The sequence below is a fragment of the Schistocerca americana genome, chromosome X (assembly GCF_021461395.2).
Source record: "Schistocerca americana isolate TAMUIC-IGC-003095 chromosome X, iqSchAmer2.1, whole genome shotgun sequence".
Lineage (NCBI taxonomy): Eukaryota > Metazoa > Arthropoda > Insecta > Orthoptera > Acrididae > Schistocerca > Schistocerca americana.
Genome location: NC_060130.1, coordinates 542,530,633 through 542,553,258, shown reverse-complemented (window position 1 = coordinate 542,553,258; position 22,626 = coordinate 542,530,633). Strand labels below are relative to the sequence as shown.

Below are 22,626 nucleotides of genomic sequence, written 5' to 3'. Positions count from 1 at the left end.
TATAAGTTCTAGGGGACTGATGACCACAGATGTTAAGTCCCATAGTGCTCAGAGCCATTTGAACCATTTTTGAACCATCATCTGGGGTAGCGCAAAATTGCGATTCATCGCTGAACACGATGTGACTCCATTCATCAGCAGTCCATGCTGCCCACTTACGGCACCACTCCAAGCACAGCCTAGGCATGGGACGGAAATTCCCTAGTCAGCTGCTCCTAGTCGCTGACCAGTGATGCGGTATGAGATAGAATGTTGCACATAGTGCATTAATTGTTCTCGGATGGCAGGTGCAGATGTGAAAGAGTTATGATGTGCTTGGTGCACAGGGTGGTCATCGTACATAATGGTGGTCGGATGCAGTCGACCGGAATCTTGATGGCGAGTACGCTGGCGCTCATGTTCCCATGCAGCCAAACATCGGGCCACTGTTGAATCCAAATTCCCCACAAATCTGGATATCGTACGATTCGACCAGCCGTCCAAATGAAGACCCGCAATGAGACCCCTTCCAAACGCTGTAGAGTTCTGATAACGCTGTATCACACATGTACACGGAATTTCCGTGTCTATCAGTGATCAATCAGTATCTGACGCTCTTCACGCCCCTTACATACCCTAGCAGGTCTGATTACAAAATTAAACACGAACAACACTAATGTACTCTGATGGCCATTCTACCCGCCACTCCGGCCACGGTGGCCGAGCGGTTCTAGGCGCTTCAGTCCGGAACCGCGCGACTGCTACGGTCGCAGGTTCGAATCCTGCCTCGGGCATGGATGTGTGTGATGTCCTTAGGTTAGTTAGGTTTAAGTAGTTCTAAGTTCTAGGACACTGATGACCTCAGTTGTTAAGTCCAATAGTGCTCAGAGCCATTTGAATTTTCTACCCACCACAGAGAACTGCAACTATAATCATTGACATGCCTGTCAATGGTGTGTATCAATTGTATGTATGTGTACGAAGTTGCGAGTTAATTGATATCCGATCACGTCTTGTAAGTAATTCACTTGTTTTGTCAGGCAGTGTATACTGTATATGGAAGAGAGCGTACTGGAAAGTAATGGCTCTGAATTTTTTATTGTGTTCTCAATATCAGTTGAGGTATTACATGTCATGCGTATTACTCGGTCAGCTTCGTTGACGCAAGTTGCAACACTGTGCCGCTAGAGGGTTCTAGCGTGTAACATGGCGGTGTGTAACGATACTTTGTAGGTGTGTGAGAAACACAGTGGAGTAAGCGAGTTTCTAACCGCAGGAAACTTGCCAAAGAGTTCGTCCACACATGGCATTGATGGCCGGGAGGCCCCTTCCGGGGGAATTCGGCCGCAGAGTTGCAAGTCTTATTGCAGGTGACACCACATTGGGCGACTTGCGCGTCGGTGATGATGATAACACCACAACACCCAATCCACGAGCGGATAAAATCTCGAACCCGTCCGGGAATCGAACCCGGGCCCACTGCAAAGCAGGCAAGCACGTTACCACTCAGCTAAGCAGGCGGACTTCAGCATGACAATGCCAGATCACACTCCAGCGTTGCGACATCTGCAACAGTCTGACGGTTTGGGTTCACTGGCATCGATCATTCTCCATACCTACTTGGCCCCATTCGATTTTCATTTTGCTCCAAAACTTGGAGAACACCTTCGAGGACTCCACTTAGATAGTGATGAAACAGTACATTTAGAGATGAGGTTGCGGCTCCGTCAATAAAGTCAAGCATTCTACAGTGACGGTATCAACGAACTGGTCCCTCGTAGGGAGAAATGTGTTCGTAACTATGTTGAGAAATAAATATATCCATGGAGAAGAAAGGTGTAGAAAGTTAATAAAGTTTAATTTAAAAAGCTTAAAGAGTTTTCGCATAAAAAGTTGGTAGGAATTACTTTTCAGCCACACTCGTAGGAATCAGCATGTCGTTCTTGGCGGGGAGGAATCATCGTTCGAAGAGTGTTACAGGGCCATTACTGCTCACGAAGTACATAAATGTACAGGTGGATAACGTCAGAATATAAACGGCTGCTCACGGATGATTTTGCTGTGTATAGAAAAGTTGCAACGCCAGAAAACTGTAGCGAAATACAAGACGACTTGCAGCAGACAGACGGTGGCAAGTACTGGAAGTAGGCCCTCCAATACAAATAAACGCAACATGTTACTCATAAATATGTGAAAAGGCCCCCGATTGTCTCATTATGGGACTGATGATCAATCGCTGTGGACATAACATCGGTAAAATATCTAACAGTATGCGTGCAAGACAACCTGAAATGGAACAACCACATAAAGGTAGTTGTAGGTAAGCAGATGCCAAAGTGAGATTCATTGGAAGCATCCTACGGAAATGTAGTTCACTTGCAAAGAGGTAACGTATAAAACCCTCGTTCTATCAATTCTTCAGTACTGCTTGTCAGTCTCAGACCCTTAGCTGGTAGTATCAATAGAGGTATAGGGAAGATCCTATGGTGAGCAATACGTTTCGGCACGTTTCCTTCAATAAGCTCGGCAGCGACACGGAGACGCTCATCAAGTTAAAATGGTTCAAATGGCTCTGAGCACTATGGGACTTGACATCTGAGGTCATCAGTCCCATAGAACTTAGAACTACTTAAACCTAACTAACCTAAGGACATCACACACACCCATGCCCGAGGCAGGATTCAAACCTGCGACCGTAGCGGTCGCGCGGTTCCAGACTGTAGCGCCTAGAACCGCTCGGCCACCACGGCCGGCATCAAGTTAAAGTGGTCAACGCTGACAGAGAGACGTTGTGAATCAAGGAAAAGCTTACTGTTACAATTACGAGAGCATACATCCTAAGAAAACTTGGGCAACATATCATTTCCCTCCACATACTTTTCGCAAAATGACCATGATAGGAGAATACCAGAAAGTCGAACGCATAAGGTGACTTACCGGCTGTTGTTCTTCCCGCCATCGAATTTCAAACGGAATAGGAAAGGGGGAAATCGTAGCAGTACCCGCCACCATAGCCCATAAGGTTGCTTTCGAAGTCTTCATATACACTCCTGGAAATGGAAAAAAGAACACATTGACACCGGTGTGTCAGACCCACCATACTTGCTCCGGACACTGCGAGAGGGCTGTACAAGCAATGATCACACGCACGGCACAGCGGACACACCAGGAACCACGGTGTTGGCCGTCGAATGGCGCTAGCTGCGCAGCATTTGTGCACCGCCGCCGTCAGTGTCAGCCAGTTTGCCATGGCATACGGAGCTCCATCGCAGTCTTTAACACTGGTAGCATGCCGCGACAGCGTGGACGTGAACCGTGTGTGCAGTTGACGGACTTTGAGCGAGGGCGTATAGTGGGCATGCGGGAGGCCGGGTGGACGTACCGCCGAATTGTTCAACACGTGGGGCGTGAGGTCTCCACAGTACATCGATGTTGTCGCCAGTGGTCGGCGGAAGGTGCACGTGCCCGTCGACCTGGGACCGGACCGCAGCGACGCACGGATGCACGCCAAGACCGTAGGATCCTACGCAGTGCCGTAGGGGACCGCACCGCCACTTCCCAGCAAATTAGGGACACTGTTGCTCCTGGGGTATCGGCGAGGACCATTCGCAACCGTCTCCATGAAGCTGGGCTACGGTCCCGCACACCGTTAGGCCGTCTTCCGCTCACGCCCCAACATCGTGCAGCCCGCCTCCAGTGGTGTCGCGACAGGCGTGAATGGAGGGACGAATGGAGACGTGTCGTCTTCAGCGATGAGAGTCGCGTCTGCCTTGGTGCCAATGATGGTCGTATGCGTGTTTGGCGCCGTGCAGGTGAGCGCCACAATCAGGACTGCATACGACCGAGGCACACAGGGCCAACACCAGGCATCATGGTGTGGGGAGCGATCTCCTACACTGGCCGTACACCACTGGTGATCGTCGAGGGGACACTGAATAGTGCACGGTACATCCAAACCGTCATCGAACCCATCGTTCTACCATTCCTAGACCGGCAAGGGAACTTGCTGTTCCAACAGGACAATGCACGTCCGCATGTATCCCGTGCCACCCAACGTGCTCTAGAAGGTGTAAGTCAACTACCCTGGCCAGCAAGATCTCCGGATCTGTCCCCCATTGAGCATGTTTGGGACTGGATGAAGCGTCGTCTCACGCGGTCTGCACGTCCAGCACGAACGCTGGTCCAACTGAGGCGACAGGTGGAAATGGCATGGCAAGCCGTTCCACAGGACTACATCCAGCATCTCTACGATCGTCTCCATGGGAGAATAGCAGCCTGCATTGCTGCGAAAGGTGGATATACACTGTACTAGTGCCGACATTGTGCATGCTCTGTTGCCTGTGTCTATGTGCCTGTGGTTCTGTCAGTGTGATCATGTGATGTATCTGACCCCAGGAATGTGTCAATAAAGTTTCCCCTTCCTGGGACAATGAATTCACGGTGTTCTTATTTCAATTTCCAGGAGTGTATGTGTAGGCGTAAGCATATCTTGCAAGGGGCAAACAATATCTGGCAATATCTGGCCAGTTGCACGCATCTCTTCTGATAACCATGATAAAAACCACACATGAGAGAAAAGCCTTATTTGTAAAAAAAGAAAAAAAACTTTCATGAGGAAAATACAAGTGTCAGAAATGTGTTTTAGCAAAGGAAACTGAGGGATTTGAAGTACGTATTGTTGGAGCATCTATCCCGTTTTGCCAGATTAGATAACGTCTGACATTCATCTGTTTCTATATCCAAAAATAAAGATAAATAAAAATGTTTATGAACAAATGAAGCGGCTACTGCAGGTTCCATGACCACACTGTGTTGATGAGAACCACTCATTGGAAAAGTATTGGTCAATCTGCATTGACCTAAAAGAGGGCTACATCGACAAAAGTAATTGCATTTTTGACATTTCACTACCAGGCTGAGTACGTTGTTTTTGCCTTGCCTTCGAATAACTTTTTTCATCCATATATCCAATATTAATTTTTGTATGACATAAAGTCAAATCTAATGCTTCTCAAATACACGGGGTGATGAAACCGTAAGGAAAGTGAGGGACGGAGGTCGTCCTATATCACGGTAACGAGTGTGTGCGTGTGTTGCAGGTTACTTCCGCGTGAACTACGCGCGCAACGTGCTGCAGTGGCGGCGGCTGAGCAGCCTGCTGGCGCGCGACGTGGAGGCGGTGCCAGCGGAGGGCCGCGCGCAGCTGCTCGACGACGCCTTCAGCCTGACAGCGGCGCAGCTGCTCGATTACCGCGCCGCGCTCGGGCTGGCCGCCTCCTTCCTCGAGAAGGACACGGCGCCCGGGCCCTGGGCCGTCGCCACCACCTATTTTGGGGACATTCTCGACCGCCTACGCTACAGACCTGGCATCATGCAGATCTTCTCGGTACTGGCTTCGTGATTTGAACATGTAACTTATCACAGTGAATAAACACTATCTGGTCCAAAATATCAGGACACCTATCAGAAGTCTTTATGGTGGCTTGAACTATGCCGGGAATAGTTTCAGTGAGGTGTCTGTACGTCTGTAGAGGAATGACAGCACATTCTTCCTCAAGAACCGAAACCAGCGAGGGTAGTGATGTTTGACACTGGGGTCTGGAGCAAAGTCGACGTTCCAACTCGTCACAAAGGGGTTCCATTAGGGTCAGGTTGCGACTCTGGACAGGCCAGTTCATTTTAGCAATGTTGTTGTCCTCAAGCCATTGCCTCACAGATGCTACCTTAATGAACGGGTGCACAGTCCTGTTGATATATTGTCATGGTCGCCAAGCAGTTTCTCTACTTTAGACAGTCAAGATTCTGTAAAATGTGTTCATATCCGCTGCATTTAGCGTTTCTTTAAGCGCAGTAAGGCGGCGACACCTTAACCCTGATGAACACCACCTCACGTTAACACCACCTCCTCTGTGCTTCCCCATTGGCACTGAACATAGTGGCAGGTAACGTTTTCCAGGCTTCTGCCAAACACAAACCCTTACATCGGATTGCAACAGGATGTGGTGTGATTCGTCACTCTAAATCACTCGCTTCCAGCCACCCACCGTGCAGTGGCATCGCTCCTTACACTGCCTGTCGTGTTGCGTAGCAATGACTACAAAAATGTGTGGTTTATAAGGAGCTCCTCCACAATTGTACTTCATTCTTTTAACTCCCTAAGCACTCCATGGACTGCTGGTAGCACTCTGGAACTCAAAAGTGATTTCTTCCATTGATTTTTTTGCCGGCCAGTGTGGCCGAGCGGTTCTAGGCGCTACAGTCTGGAACCGCGCGATCACTACGGTCGCAGGTTCGAATCCTGCCTCGGGCATGGATGTGTGTGATGTCCTTAGGTTAGTTAGGTTTAAGTAGTTCTAAGTTCTAGGGGACTGATGACCTCAGAAGTTAAGTCCCATAGTGCTCAGAGCCGTTTGAACCATCCATTGATTTTTTACAACCACCCTTCGCAACGCTGGATAGACCCTTTCCATCAGTACATGAGATCTGCCTGATCTTGCTTTAGCTGTTGCCCTTCCTTCACGTTTCCATTGCCCAATCACATAATCAACAATAGACTTGGGTAGATGTAGAAGGACTGAAATGTCCTCGATGAGTCTGTCACTCAGGTGACTACCGATGACTAGTCCACGTACGAAGTCTGAGCTCCCTGATTGCCCAATTCTGATGTTACTGCTTCTGTACTGACAACACAATACACTCTGTCTCCCTTTCTACTGACAGCCACCTCTCGTGACATCTAGTGGCCAGTTCCGCACTACATACGGATGCTCGGATACTTTTGATCAGATATTGTTCTTGCACTAAAACTAAACCAATAATGGGTCGTCAACCACGGGCTGCGTGTGGCCCTTACCCTTTGTAGTGTGTCCCCAACCTACAGCTCCTTCTCTTTTCCCGAATTAATAGTATACAGAACGTCAGTATAGGATATAGTGACCCCGCATGTCCAGAGCGGAATGCACAATGGTTCCCTATACTGTGGGTCAGGCTGTCTAGCAAGGTTTGCGGCAACACGCCCAACAGACGTCAACAATGAGCAATGTTCCATGGTAGCAGCGCTATGGCTGCAACAGTTGAAGTCATGTGATATAATTCCCTGGAAGATTCCAAGGGGTAGGTTCAACCCTCTAATTGGAAGTTTTTCCCTCCCTTCTTTCTCAGTGGCGCCTTTTCTTCGCCAAATGTGAGATTTGTTTATCAAATGTATCTTCTGAGTGTAGGTGACTGTAATGGTGTGTGTCATGTTTGTGTTGTATGGTTCTAAGAGAAGAGAGAGAGAGAGTGAAACTCGGTACTGTCACTTAGCCTACTCCTTTCGAGTAACGCCAAGGGCATCTCCGGTTTCAGCGACTCCATCCGACGGACGGATCACCATCGACAGTTTCGCACGCACTCTCTCTTCCCCTTTCCGGCCGAATAACGACCCTGAAAATTTCTTCCACCTCTAGGATTCGAAATGGCTTGCCACCGAGTCGAGCGCCGCCGCAATAGCGTGCTTCAGCTACCTGGACTACAGCCTTGAACAACGTTTATATTTCCTGGCCCCTAGATGTGTGATTTTTTCATGAGGTAGGTTCTCGTAACCCGTTTTATCTATTCCGAGACCACATCCACCAAAAAAACGTACACATACCGTTTAATGACGTCATTCATGTAGATCGCAGCTGTCACAGTCTCCGTAGGAATTAAATGCCTTGGCGCACGTCGTCCTAATTTGATTCTCTATCCAGATGAGAATACTGGCACCACAATATCGCCCTGTACCCACAAAGCTGGCACGGTTGTAACGTGTCCTAAGGGTGCACCAGACAGACGGACGGTGAGAAACCCTCTCCAGGCTAAACGGTGACTCGTCTCTGCAGAAGAAATGATCCCACTTTTCCCGGATTCATTCATGGTCGGCAAGACAACCGCACGTAATGTCATTCTTTCCTAAAATTGTACGCCAACGTACGCAAGACGCAGTCAAGACCGCCACATCCAAGTACTTTTTTAAGCACTCTAAGCGGTCTCGTACTGCCGTACCACGTATTTTCAGTTTAGACTGCACAATGCCCCCATTACGTAAAGTCTCTTCCCAGATCTCAGAGATACCTTAACATACGAAAGAGAGTGTTTATTTCTGATATCTGTGAAATTATGTAATGCGTTTTGCGCGCGTGTCTTCCTGAAACTCATAGTGAACTTTATACCCTCCATTTCTGTTAATTCGTCTAGCCATTGAAAGCTATATTGTTTCTAAATCTTAGATTGGAAAATCTCATTGGCATGACTCATTTGACTTGTGTTCTGCTGACCACTTACTTATACAACAGCGAGTGGTGAAGGTGACAGTCATCTTAAAATTTTTAATCACCCATTTGACTTTCTTTAGAAACGAAGTTTAAATGATTCTTTATAGAATTCTGCATCCGCTATCATCTATAAATTTTGCTTCCACGTGCATGACGAGTCACTTCAAGCCTAAGTACATGTGGAGTAATACGCAATGCGGACGTAATCGGCATCATTCCAGTATAGCGTCAGTGGAAAATCACTGAAGTGGATGACATCGTTGAGGCACTTCGGCGTGACACGGTAGAACGTTGTGAAGTAGAACGAAGACGTAATCACAAATCCTAAGCTGTGCACAATGAGAATTTATACTTTTATTCTATTCCATTTCCTTGAGGACTGCTATAAAACGATACTGAGGTGGTGGCATAAATACTGCTGTCAGGAGGCTGATTATGCATCATTCCGAGTTAGTATGCCGAGTGAGAAGGACCGCGCTGCTCGTGCGAAGGGTCGGTGGCCCAATCTGCCCCCCCCCCCCCCCCCCCCACATAAGACAACTATGCTTTCTAAGATGGACGACGCGTTGACTTCTACTAAGGACGTTTGCCCGCTATCGGCGCCTCAGCTGTACGCTGTAATTATGCACTTTTCTCATAGCGGTGCGTATCCTGGCCTTGATGCCGAGGAAAAGGGGTTCAAAGCGTTTCAACTCTACTTGCAGACACTGCCAGGCGCGGCCAGTGAAGAGGTCAGACTACCGCCGTGATCTCTGCCAGGCGTGTTTATTCAAGAAGGCACTGCCCTGCCAGTGGCTGCCCCGAAGGGTGGTGAGCCACCAGATCCGGCTATTCAAGAAGTCAGAGTCCTGCTGGTTACCTCTACTGGTGTTGCGCCCCCAGGCTCGGATATTCAAACAACCGATGTCTTGCTGGCTGCCCCATCGGTCTCTGCCAGTCTAGAGGCCACTGCCCTGCCAACTTCAGCTCAACTCGGCGTGACTAGACAAGAAGTCACTGCCCGACCAGAAGCAATTGCTCTGACGACTCAGGACATACCTGAGGCGAACGCCTCCTCTCGCACCAGACACACATGGAGGTGTCACAGGTCTCGCGTAAGCGAGCAGCCGCGGCGGATACGGACGATACCTTGACCGCCGCCGCAAATTCTTCCGTTCACAGGAGGCAGACTAAGAAGAAGGCGACTGACCAGGACGCTCCAGGGTCGCCAATCCGCCTTAGTCTCAGAACGACAGCTTCTGGAAGCCTGGGTGGAAGCGCACTGCCCAGGTACAGAAGCTCCAAAAAGTACAACCACAACGTGTCGCAACTTCGAACCGCTTCCTGGTTGACCCGGATGTGGCCATTGATGGATGAAGACCCCAGTTCTCAACAGGGACCAAAGCCGCTTAGACCTCCACCGATTGTCATGCAGTGGAAGGAAGACTGCATTACTTTCAACAAGTTGCTGAAGGACGTCACCAACATCACAAGCTTCAAAATAAAGTTTCAGTACCTCCAGCGGGTCTTCCCTGCCACATTCGACGACCACAACAAACTAATGGCATTCACCTGGCAACAGGGGCTCCATCGTTTTACACACAATGCTGAGCCTCTGAAGCTCCTGAAGGTAGTTTTCCGCCACCTTCCCCTCAATGCATGGTACCTGAACACCTCAAATAAGGGCTGGTCAACATGGGCTTCGCAGTTTCCACAGTGGAACCCACGAAGTTTCCAAGAATGCACAGGAGCATGCCCCTGTTTCTCGTCGCTCTGGTTGACAACTGCAAGATCTTCAATGTCGACAGAATCGCCGACATCGATGTCTCGGTCGAGACACTTCGAGCCAAGGGCAAGAGATTGCATTGCTTTTCTTTCCAAGGACTCGACCGTGTTTCCAAGAATTTTACCATGCCTATCCGCTGCGTCAAGTGCGCTGGGCATCATCAGAGCAAGAAGAAGAAAGGAGACCCGCTGCAGTGCTGCAGCTGTAGTGAAATCCATGTAGCTAGCTATAGGGGTTGCAATGTGTTCAAGATGCACAACCGTGGCTGCAGGGTGGCACGCAATGTGCAGCCTGGAGCCAGATACGCGTCTGTCGTCAAAGCACAGGTGACTGTCAAGCAATCCACCTCTCAGCATCGCGGACTCCATGGAGGACACCCTCCTGGGGCCCTTGCCCCACAACAGGCTGACTGTGCTACCCAGCACAATGCCACAGCCGTGCTGGCACAGCCTGCCTTCCCTGCTGCGACCACCCATGTCACATCTGTTGCTCAGGACTCCATCCTGCGACCATGCCAACCAATGGGGTTCCTGCAAACAAGCTCCGTTATCTACCGAAAATCCTTAATACAGTCATGTTACAGCTCCCAGCTCTAATCTCCGCTGTATCGACGGCCCTCCAGGTCGCCGTTGCCTCCATGTAGCAGATGGATAACGACAATATCTACAGCCTGAAGATCTGTGCTTTCAACACAAATAGTCCCATCCCACAACAAGGAGAATTCAGGCAATCTCTCTGTGATGAGAAGCCTGGAATCGCTGTCAAGGCGGCGAACTTCTGCTGTTACCGGAAGGATAGACTGACTGCTGGTGGTGGCACCACTGTCTATGTCAAGACCTCTATCCGACACCACCAGGTGCACCTACCACAGCTGGCCACAATCGAAGCCACTGGTGTTCTGGTCCACACCACCGCTGGCAAGATCAGCTTCGTTGCGGCCTACCAGCTTCTGTGGAGGCTTCTTCAGAGTGCTGAAATTGACACACTGCTGGCAGTGGACGGGCGGATTTTCATTGGCGGGGACTTCAATGCAAAGTCCATGCAATGAAACTCTCGCCTTACCAATGACAGTGGACATCGCCTCCTGCGTTTTGCAGAGCAGTACGGCGCCAAAATCGTGGGGCCTTTCGACACCAACGATCTTCCCAGATCATTGGCAGCCTTATGTCCTCGACCTCACCATACTCAAGGCAGTCGACTGGTTTACGTCTGCCACAATGAGAACAGCCTTGTCATTGGATCACATCCCCATGATCTTTGGCACGGATGTGATCGGTCCAAGCTGGCTGCCCCTCCTACAGGAATGTTGACGTTGAACGATACCAGGATGAGGTGCTCGCCCTCCTCTAACATGCACCAAACCCAATGGAAGAAGGGGCTGAGGCGACCCTCACCTTCCTCACTGCTGCACTGCTCTGAACAGCTGCCGCCGCCACACCTGTCCACCCTCAACGACCATGAGACTTCTACTGTCACCTGCCATATCCCATCTTCACAGATATTGCTGCAAAAAATCGCCTGTTCCGTGAGTGGCAACTCATGCATCAACTGGCCACAAAACTCTTACTAAACCAACTGTGTTGCGAGATTAAGGCAGCTGTGGAGGCCCACCTGAACAGGGAGTGGGCTAACTTGGTCGCCACCCTCAACCCTGATGATGGCAGTGCATGACATGTCATGTATAGCTTCCTGCAGCGCAGACAATCCACCTCACCTCTGTTCGTCGACCAGGAACCCATCAGCGACCCTAACGCCAAAGCCAGTATATTGGCTGACACCTTCCAAGCCAACTTCACGCCAGCAGAGGATGTCGTTGACGTGACCCATATATGCCTCATTGAAGAACGACTCCCCACCTTCCTGGCTGCCAGGAAGGAGGATGACATCATCACTCCGATCTCTGCTGAGGAGGTCACTTCACAACTTTGGACACTGAATGCCCAAAAGTCTGATAGCAGTGATGGCATAACTGGCACGCTCCTGCTGCACATACTGCCAGCAGTGCATCAAGGTATGGTGGCCATCTTCAATGAGATTCTACTTTTGGGGGTCTTCCCTTCTGTATGGAAGCACGTGGAAGTGGTGGCCATCCCAAAACTCAGCAAGGACCCATGATTGCCATCAAATTACTGGCCCATTAATCTGTTACCGGCCCTCTCGAAAGTATTCAAGAGGATCTATGTGAAGTGCCTTCTTCAGCTTGTCATCCAGGAACATCTCCACCTGAATGAACAGTTTGGTTTTTGGGGTGGCCATGCCACTACTCACCAGCTGTTGTGTCTGATGGAGCGTACAATGGGGGCCCTGGAGATGAGGGAATACCATGGTGCAGTATTCCTGAATGTCTCCCGAGCCTTTGAATCTGTGTGTCATGACGGCCTCATGTACAAACTCTCTATATATGGGGTCCCAACATAGCACGTGGTCTTTATGAAGTCACAGTTCTCTGGCCACTCGTTCCACGTATAGGCTGACCAGTGGACATCTACCATCCAGCCTATCCAAGCTGGGATGACTCAGGGGTCCGTTCTGGGCCCTCTGCTGTACTCCCTCTATATGGCTGATGTGCCGCAGGTGGACAAGGTGGAGTTAGCTCTCTGTGCTGATGACACTACCCCGTTCACCCACAGCGTGAACGCTCACACCATGGAACGCCACCTGGAACTCAACTGTGAGGCACTGGGGGCTTGGTCCACTAAGTGGCACCTCAAGTTCAATCCTGCCAAGAGCAAGGTGGTCACTCCACTAAGAGGAGGATACTGCAGGACCTTGCACAACTCACCATCACAGGAGGACCCATATCATGGACCAAGATTGCAGAACCGAATGAGGTGGCGCAGTGGTTAGCACACTGGACTCGCATTCGGGAGGACGACAGTTCAATCCCGTGTCCAGACATCCAAATTTAGGTTTTCTGTGATTTCCCTAGATCACTTCAGGCAAATGCCAGGATGGTTCCTTTGAAAGAACACGGCCGATTTCCTTCCCCATCCTTCCATAATCCGAGCTTGTGCTCTGTCTCTAATGACCTCGTTGTCGACGGGACGTTAAACACTAATCTCCTCCTCCAAGGCTGCAGTTTACCTTGGCGTCACCTCTCGTGGCGCCCTCGCATTCTTTGGATTAGGGAGGTGGCTACAGGGCGCCTCTGTGCCCTATACCTTATGCTGAATATGGGGTCGACCCTGACTCCTTACCATGGCATTATGCTGTAGCTCACACTGATATGTCCAGTGCTGGAGTACACGGCCATTGTGTGAGGCAATGCCGTTGAGTCTAAGACAGCCACCCTACAAAGGGTCCAAAACAGGGCGCTTATACTCGCCCTGCGCCTACCCAGGACTTATCCCATGCAACAACTACATGAAGACACCAGCATCCAGCTGCTGAAGGACCGCTTCCGGTCCACAGCATGCAAGTTCTACGAAAAAGTGGGCGAATCCCGCAACAGTCTCATCAGGGACCTGGGCCACCAACCACACCATCAACCAACAACACGTTGGCTGCGGGAGTGATCCGCTTCCCAGCAGATTCAGGACAAACCCAAATCAACTGTTAGGACCCTCAATCTGTCAGGTCACAAACCCAATCCCATCAGGTACTGCAAGAACAGCACACTGTGCTTAGGCTGCTCCAGGCCGAGCTAAGGAAGCTCGTCCAGCTGCTGCATCTGCTGATTATGCGCCTCTTGAAAGGTGGTGATTGTCTGAGGACTTGGTCATGGCTAGCTGCTGACGGTTCTCTGTTGGCACAGATCATTGAGTAAGGCAGTCAGTCCTCTTGGAACAGTGCGCTGCAGTTACAGGCACTGTTTGAATCATTACTTATTCCACAACTCTGGTGGATCACTAACATTTTTATTCTCTCACAAGAGACGTATCATATGTTGAGCACCCACATTCTTCATAGAGACTGCTATGATGGTTGTGGCCAGACGAGTTACGTGACTACCACGTGGTACGTCTATATCGTAGATTCCTGAGTATGTGTGCAGTCCAGTAGCTCACATCAGAGCTAAAGTTCTTTCGTGTCAACATAATCGCAACACAAAGTCTCACTTGTGTTGTATCCTAACTGTTTCTGTCTACAAAATTGAAACATTCAGAAACTTCTCTGTCGCTGCTGTTCACCTCTGGAACAAGCTACCCCGCATTCGGCGCACAAGTCAATGCCATGTTATTTTTTAAAAAAAGCTTTCCTTTTGTCGTCATAACTTTTTCCTAAAAGTGAGTGCAAATGGTTAGTCTTTCCCTGTCAACAGTACAACAAAGGCCTCCATCTTTTCTCTTCGTTCCTCTGTCACGCCACTTTTTTCCCCTCATTACCTGTTTCTACTACGTTTCTCTTTCCCTCTTTTGCCCCTCCCTTCTCTCACGCCTATTGCTGCCAGCGCCCTCAGATAAAATCTATCTGATTCTAATCTGCCATTGTTTTTCTACGTTTCATGAACGAATATCAGCTCCGCCTGTTTCTACTTTAGCTGCTACTGCGTTCCATTATTCGTGTTGTACACTGCTTGACAAAAAAGTGAAGCACTCAGAAGACATGGTCAGTGTAACTTCCTACACGTACACAGCATCGATGGACATGTAAATGATTTGAGTTGCAATTCGCGGTGACAGGTAGAATGTCCACCAGTGTGCATTGTTTCCCACATATAATGTTACCAGGCCTGGTAGGATATATAAGGAGGGTCGACAGCGTTATGAACACTTCACAGATTTCGAAAGGGGGCCTCATTTTAGGTCTTCATTTGGCCGGATGGTCCAATCGTGCAGCATCCAGACTAATGGAACATTCGGAACTGGCACTGGCAGATTGTCGGACTGCAGGGTAATCTGAGGTAGGTACACTCGTCGCCAAGGTTCCTGTCGTTCACGCGTGGCCACAAGGAAGGATCGCCATACTGTGCACTGCGCTTCTGCACTACCGTAGAATATCATCGTCTGAGAGTATGCGGCGACCTGGGGTGAGGCCCCATTGTTCCGAAATTTTGGAGAGGCATAGCTCGGAGTTACTTCTCGCGTCATGGTGTGGGAAGGCATCGAGTAAGACTTCAGGTCACGGCTGGTAATGATTGACGGAACTCTGACGGCGCCATGCTTCGTCACGGACACCCTGGGCCCTCATGCGTTCTCTCTAATGAGGCAGTATCGTGGTGTCTTTCTTCAGCAGGACGTAGTTTCTCCACACATTACACGAGCCTCTGTGAACTGCCTGCGTAATGTTGAGCTACTCCCACATCCAGCAAGATGGCCATATCTGTCCTCCACAGGACAGGACAGGATCAGCTCGGACGTCAACCCCGTCCCACTGCCAGTACTGAGGCTATCAAAGACCAGTTACAACAGTTGTGGGCCAGTTAGCCTCAGGAGAGAACACAGAGGCTTTCTGACACCCTTCCCAACCGAATCAGTCCATGCATCCCGGCCTGAGGCGGTCTCGTCATACTGCTAAGTGGGCTCATACTGCCAAATTCTTGAAAATTTGACTCGATATTGTAATCAATGAAATAACGTCACGTATCCTCTCAATCTATTTCGTTTCCTCCTCCCATTCTGAGCGTTTCGTTTCTTGTTTGGCGTGTAATAACTTCTAACTGTTGTATCCGATGTTACTTGTAAGTCTCTTTGTAAAATCCATGTCATTACGTGAATAAAATGTTAAATAAGCTCACAGGAAAAAAAAAATTAGTCACTCCTAGAGAAATCATTACAAACATTATTTAATACCACGTAATTCCGCCCCAGGACATAATAACCGTCTGGATTCAAGAAAGTTATGTACGTTGCATTCATGTTAAGCAGCTCGTTGAGGATTTGATCGAGCAGTTCCACCAATTTGTGGGGATACTGACGTTGGCGTTTTAGCAACATGTCCCACAGATTTTCTAAAGGGTCAGGTAATTTTGCAGGCCAGTCGAGATGTAATAGGGTGGAGAGTGTTCAGAAAACTGGATACATATTCTTTCAGCCCAATAAAATTTGCTGTTGTCATCTTGAAATATAGTGGTGAGCAGCGGCCTGTTGCGAGGTGATCAACTCCACACGTTCACTGCATGCATGCAGTTCCATTGTTACACCACTGTTTGTAGACACGATGAACAGTCCCCCGCAAAACAGCAGTAGATCCATTAACTTCATGAACCGCATGGCAATGGGCACGGCCAAACTCGAATGGCTCTTTTTGCCTCTCTCTCACCGTCTTTACATATACCTATGTTTACGTACAATGTCCGCTTGAAACCTGAATGTCACACCGATCGTTACTACCTAGATTAGCTATTTTTGGTACACTACATAAGTGACGTTGTAAATGGCACGATTACCGGTAGTATTGGTAGCACTGGCAGGGAAGGAAAGGAAACATAAATGAATTTGTAAGAGAGAAACTGGAAACCGATAATTTCTCTTTGCTTTTTGCTCGTTGATTTATTTGTTTTGCACGTAACTTGAACGGCACATCATTCAGTCTTAGTCCATTGTGTACACCCTTGCAGAATATAAATTGCATTTTATAAGCAATAAAAATTAGTAGCTCGCGTAACTTCTGTGCTGTATGTAACCAAAGCAATTACTTTTGATGTAAGTTCAGTTCACATGCAAAAATATAAAAAATGTGTAATATTTGTTGCTATTTTGCAGACAATAGAACGTTCTTTATCATGATAAAGTTATTATTTATAAATGGAAGCCGGCCGCTGTGGACGAGCGGTTCTAGGCGCTTCAGTCTGGAACCGCGCTGCCGCTACGGTCACAGGTTCGAATCCAGCCTCAGGCATGGATGTATGTGATGTCCTTAGGTTAGTTAGGTTTAAGTAGTTCTAAGTTTAGTGGACTGATGACCTCAGATGTTAAGTCACATAGTGCTTAGAGCCATCTGAACCATATAAATGGAAAGTTGCTTATGAATAATAGAAACAGGTTTTATGTAAGTCTGAGGAAGTATTAAAGCGATGTTTGATATTGTTGTTTTGTATTTTCTTTTTGTTTTACCTTATCGTTGAGGATACTGTGTTTTCTAGCACTATATGATAAATCTGTATTGTTTCCTTTATTTTGCCTGTAACATCCTTTTTTTCGCATTATAAACCAACAATTTTCGAATAAAACCTGAATTAAACATTGACAATTTCAGTTTTTCTATAACTACTGTTTATTATTGAGTAACAGACAGGACGAAAATGTTCATTAGGTTACTCAGTCCTTTATAAGTCCTTTCTCAGTTTCTAGACTGGTCATCGCTTCTCGTTTTCAGTGGAACCTAGTAAGACACTGATCGCATATGTAAAGAGAGAGTTAGGAGGTAACGCCCCATATGTATGCAACCCACCTGACATGCAAGAACGCGGGTATCAACTTAACTGACCAAAGCTACCAGGAAAACTACTACAGCCTACGCTTACTTGTGGTAGACTACGGTAGTTTTGCAGCTCTACTACTGCCTTATGCTAATGTAGAGGCAGTGCACGTGCTGTTGAGCATGTGACTGCGCCATCTGTGAAGGCTTAACGATTCGTCTGTGTGTGCACACGTGGGTGGCCAACTTTTGTCTGGTGATATTATGTAGAATGCCTGGTTGGATGTAAGAAAGGACCCTATGGCCCTCTTCTGGGCCAGATAAAAATAAATAAATAAAGGAAAACTGTCGTACATATTCTGTCGTAGACGTTCCTGAGGCGGCTGATAAGGCAGCCGCTGCTGCAGTCGTTGCAAGCCGGCCCCGAGCAGCACCCTCTGCGCCTACTGAAGAAGTCGCTGTCGACGTGGGCGTGCATGCGGCTGTCCATGTGCCCCGATTCGTACTCCTCGCCGCTGCCCGGACGGGAGGAGAGTCTGGACGAGCTGGAGGTGGACCCCGACCTGGTGGGCGCCATTATGTGCGGCGCGCAGCGCGGCCCGGGGCCCCTGGCGGCCATCGTCCGCGACGCGCTCAGCCGCGAGGCCGCGCCGCCGCTGCACGACCAGGCCATCAGCGCCGTCGCCTGCTCCGGGAACGCCACCGTCATCTACAAGTAGGCACTTCACCGTCGCTTCTGTTTCATCTTCCACGTCTATACAGCGGCGAGCAAAGGAATCAGATATCCGGGAGGTGGACAAATATATGGAAAATATGGAAGCGCATCGAGAGATGCATGCTTAAACATAAATGCGAACCCTAGCGAAGCCTGCAGGATGGACTGCTGTATTTGGCCACTAACGACAACTGTGCGATCTCCTCAATACGTTGCAAGTTTCAGCCGTGGTTAGAACAGTGTTCTGTGTAGTTGTGGGTGCACTGTGACTAAACTAAGCGATTTCGAACACGGGGCAAATTCCTGGTGCTCGTATGCTGGGCGCTTCCATTACCGATGGAGCCGAAGCGGAAAAACATTATCCGCTAAGTCACAAAGCGGATAAAATTGTGTGTTGTCTAATCGCGGCGGACAGTCACTGAAGGGGGTTGTGACAAAAAAAGTAAGAGAACGGCAGCCGCAGAAGTGACTGTAGAACTGAAGGTCACACTCGTGAACCCTGTCAGCACCTAAATAGTCCGAAGGGAGCTCCATAATCTGGGAATTGCGAGACGAGCTGCAATACCAAAGGCACCAATTAGTGCCCGTAACAGGAAAACGTAGTGACGAAACAGTAAAACCTAGACTATAGAGCAATAGAGGAAAGTCATTTGATCGAATGAGTCTTGCTTGGAGGTCTCTCTGGCATGCAGCCGGGTTGACTGGTCGTTGTAGAACGAATTTTCGACAGCGTAACGTGCCATCATCATCAGGTTAAAGTCCTAGGCCGAACCGAACCTGCACAATGGACTGAGGAAGATAACCTCGACTGGGGGCGAAGTACTAGCGCAACAAGGCGCTTCACCTTCTGTCATGACGGTTTGGCTAGAAAATGACTTGGTTTTGTCGTGCTGCTTGGCTCTTTGTGCATATTTATTTATTTATTTTTTTTTTGTGATAAAGGAAAGATGAAAGGATAGTTAGAGAGACAGTGAGAGAAATGGAAAACGAAGGGCCGAAGTGACTGGCCGGTGGTTCAAGCTAAGGCTCCGCTACTGGGGCAATGGCCGCGCGTGGTGTCCGTTACTGAAACTGGCGTTGTTTACGTGCAATGTCTTCCAAGGCTTCCATAGTTTCGCTGTCCATCTTCCGCTGACCAGACCGGAACTCTTCCTTCACGAATACGTCTATAATATTGACTAAGGCATCCCATTGAGAGGGGGTGAATATGGGGTGTGAATTTATCAGGGCTATTTCCATCTTCGTGAGCACTTTCATAAACGCGTCACGGTATCTATACGTGCGAAATTGGAGCGGTCGATGGGGGAGGGAAGGTATGGGCTGGTCTGGCGGAGTGAAGGGATATGGTTGGTCGGCATGGGGGTAGGACCCGTTCTTCAGTGCCGCGGCAATGTTCTTCAGGACGACCTGCACGTTGGTCGCGTCAGGAAACGGGAGGCGAATCCTCCTCTTCTTCGTTGGCTTCTCGGCTTGCGAGGAGACAGGAGGCGCCTTAGCGCCCTTGCTTGCGGCTGCCACCTCGGAGGGGGGCAGCTCAGGCGGCACATCTTCTGTTTCCATGGGCGCCACCTCCTGCAATGCTGCGGGAGGGGGAGCGGCGGTTGTTTGCGTGGCCGCATCGACCCCCACCGGGCGACTCACGGCGGGGGCGGCGGCGGGAACTGGCGGCTTCTGAGTCCTAGGCCGGCGGATGGTGTGGTATATATACCTGTCGCCTCTCCCCTCCACTGACTACGCGTGTGGACCGAGGGATGTGCAGACCGCGGTGGTGGGGGTAGCTTGCGCTGACGAGATGACTGATGGGCGTCAGTACGCGTGCCGCCCATCGGCGGGTGTGGTGCCCCGTTTCCGCTGCTCATGCAGAACTTTTATTCCTGGATTCCACGCTTGGCTGAGTTGAAATCCGTTGTCCTTCTTAATAAGGTTCTCGTGCAGCCGGATTTCAATTTCTTCCTTGTATACACAGTCCCAAAAGCGGGATGTGTTGTGCAGGACTTCTGTGTTCTCGTATTTCATACGATGATTTGTCTCGAGGCAATGTTCTGCGATTTCAGATTTTGTAGGCTGTTGGAGATCGGTGTGCCGTTTGTGTTCAATACACCTTTCCTCAACTGTGCGAATGGTTTGCCCTACATATGCTTTCCCACACTCGCACGGTATGAAATAAACTCCAGATTTCCGGAGTCCTAAATCGTCCTTCACTGTCCCTCCAAGGGACTTGATCTTTGGCGGCGGGCGGTAGACGCATTTGATGTTATGACGTCCTAGAATCCTGCCTATTTTTCCAGATACGTTGCCCGCGTATGGTATGTAGGCTGTCGCTTTCGGTGGATCATCATCAGGTGTCGGCTGTGGTGAGGCCTTCCGCTTGAAGGCGCGTCGAATTTGGCGGTCACTATAGCCGTTCTTCTGGAACACATCCTTGAGGTGGTCTAGTTCCGGTTTTAGGCTTTCTTCGTCGGAGATCACACGAGCTCTGTGAACCAATGTATTTAGTACTCCTTCCCTTTGTGACGGGTGATGACAGCTGGAGGCGTGAAGGTACAGATCCGTGTGGGTTGTCTTCCGGTAGACGCTGTGTCCCAGTGTTCCATCAGGCTTTTTCCGTACCCATCCAAGAATGGTAGCTGCCCGTTTTTCTTCACCTCCACCTCCATGGTGAACTGAATTTGGGGGTGGATAGAGTTCAGATGTTGTAAGAACAGTTGGAACTTCTGTTCCCCGTGAGGCCAAATGACGAATGTGTCGTCAGTGAACAGGAGTAACCTGATGGTGATGGCACGTTATGCTGTCGAAAATTCGTTCTGCAACGACCAGTCAACCCGGCTGCATGCCCGAGAGACCTCCAAGCATCTCATTCGCCGGGAAAATCTACGAACACACGAATGAGTCTTGTTTCACACTATTCCCAACTTCTGGCCCAGTTTGTCCCAAGAGAGAAACGTGGCGGGGCTTTGGTGATGACTTGGGTAGCCATACCGTGATATGCAGTTGGTCAATGGTTACTCTGCGAGGCCGCATTACCGTGAAGGCTTATGTGACTATGCTGTGTCCTTAGAAAACAGAGCCTTTATTCACACAGCTCGTATCCTCCAGGACTGGTTTTGTGAGCACGAGGATGAATTGTCGCATCTCCTCCGGCCTCCACAGTCACAAGGTCTCAATATTATTGAGCCTTCGTGCTCTACTTTGGATGGAAGGGCGCGTGAACTCTATCCACCTCCATCATCGTTCCCTGAACTTTCCACTATTTTGCAGGAAGAATTGTAAAACATTGCCGTGAAAAATATACAGGACCTGCGTTTATCCATTCCGAGACGACTGGAAGACGCCGTTTTGAATGCCTACGGTTTTCCCAAACAATATTAAGGATGATATTTTTTATTCCAAGTTTTTGTCAACCCCTCTATGCGCCAGACAAAGAACGATGGTTAAAGTTTAACGTCTAGTCGATGATGAGATCATAAGATTTGCAATAGCGTATCTTTTCCGCTCGTTTCGGACACTAGTTTCCATAGCAGTTAATTATCTCGTTCAGGTTTTAATTCGGAGAATGATTTTACATACATCAAGTGCACTGTACGAAATCACCACAGAATTTCGTGTCACTGAGGCCGAATCAGACGTTTAGTGTCTTACCCACGTAAGACGCGACACGTTCCCTCGCAGGCGAGGATTTATTATTCGTCACTAACCATAAGTAGAATTATAGTTGGTTTTTGGAAGCATGACAATTGAATGCTTCTGCAGAAGTTCCTGAGGGTTTCTGAAGTGGCACACGTAGGGTTTGACGCAGAGAAACTAAAGCCCAGGTAGACAATGAGAAGCAAGTTTATTGAAATGAGAGTAAAACTTCTGTTCTCCATCTACGGCGTGCACTTACACACCACAAGAATTAGTTCTTAATTCAGTCTGTCTTTGTAATAGGTGAGGGAAGTAAACCCGGTGGACTGTCAACCACTGAAAACTCTATCACAGTTACTAGAGTTGAAGTACTGGTTGACGAGGAATTGGTTGTCTGCAATCACACACACTCACACACACACACACACACACACACACACACACACACACACTGTGCCAGCCAAAATGCGAAGTCCCTTTGGTTTGTGCTGTAGAGGCCAAGTCTCAGGGTACCTCGATCATGATTGCAGGTGGCTCCACATACAGTCAGAGGCAAACATCCCAGGCATGTAGACAGGCGTCGGACGAGTGGTTGCGGTAATATTCCAGGAAATCTACTCATTGAGGAACCACGGCAGTGATTGGTGTAAAGACGACAAAGCTCACCCGTGGAGAACTGACTAGCCGTTCTTTGTTTATTTATTTTATTCCATCCCCCTCGCCCCATTTGGGCTGTCAGCAGCGCATTCACACACTCTTCAAGCAAGAGACAAACTAAGAGAGATGAAGGGAAAACAGAAACATAATGGAGTTATTTGTAAATGAATTTAAAATTTTTAAAGCAAAAATTTAGGGAAGTTTTATACATGAGACATGACTTTCTTCATTTTTGTTAAATCAGTAATAATAAACGTTAAATAAGCGAAGAACAAAAAGAGTATATTTAAAAA

At 48.8% G+C, this 22,626-nt stretch overlaps 1 protein-coding gene across 1 annotated transcript in view; it reads left to right on the top strand.

Moving 5' to 3' along the window:
* The window catches only part of LOC124555252 (aminopeptidase M1-C-like), a 476,812-nt gene that overhangs the window by 370,187 nt on the left and 83,999 nt on the right, over positions 1-22,626 (top strand). The window contains exons 11-12 of the mRNA XM_047129117.1: positions 5,079-5,365; positions 17,706-18,052. Of these exons, the coding sequence (XP_046985073.1) occupies positions 5,079-5,365; positions 17,706-18,052 (634 nt within the window). The remainder of the gene's footprint in view (positions 1-5,078; positions 5,366-17,705; positions 18,053-22,626) is intronic.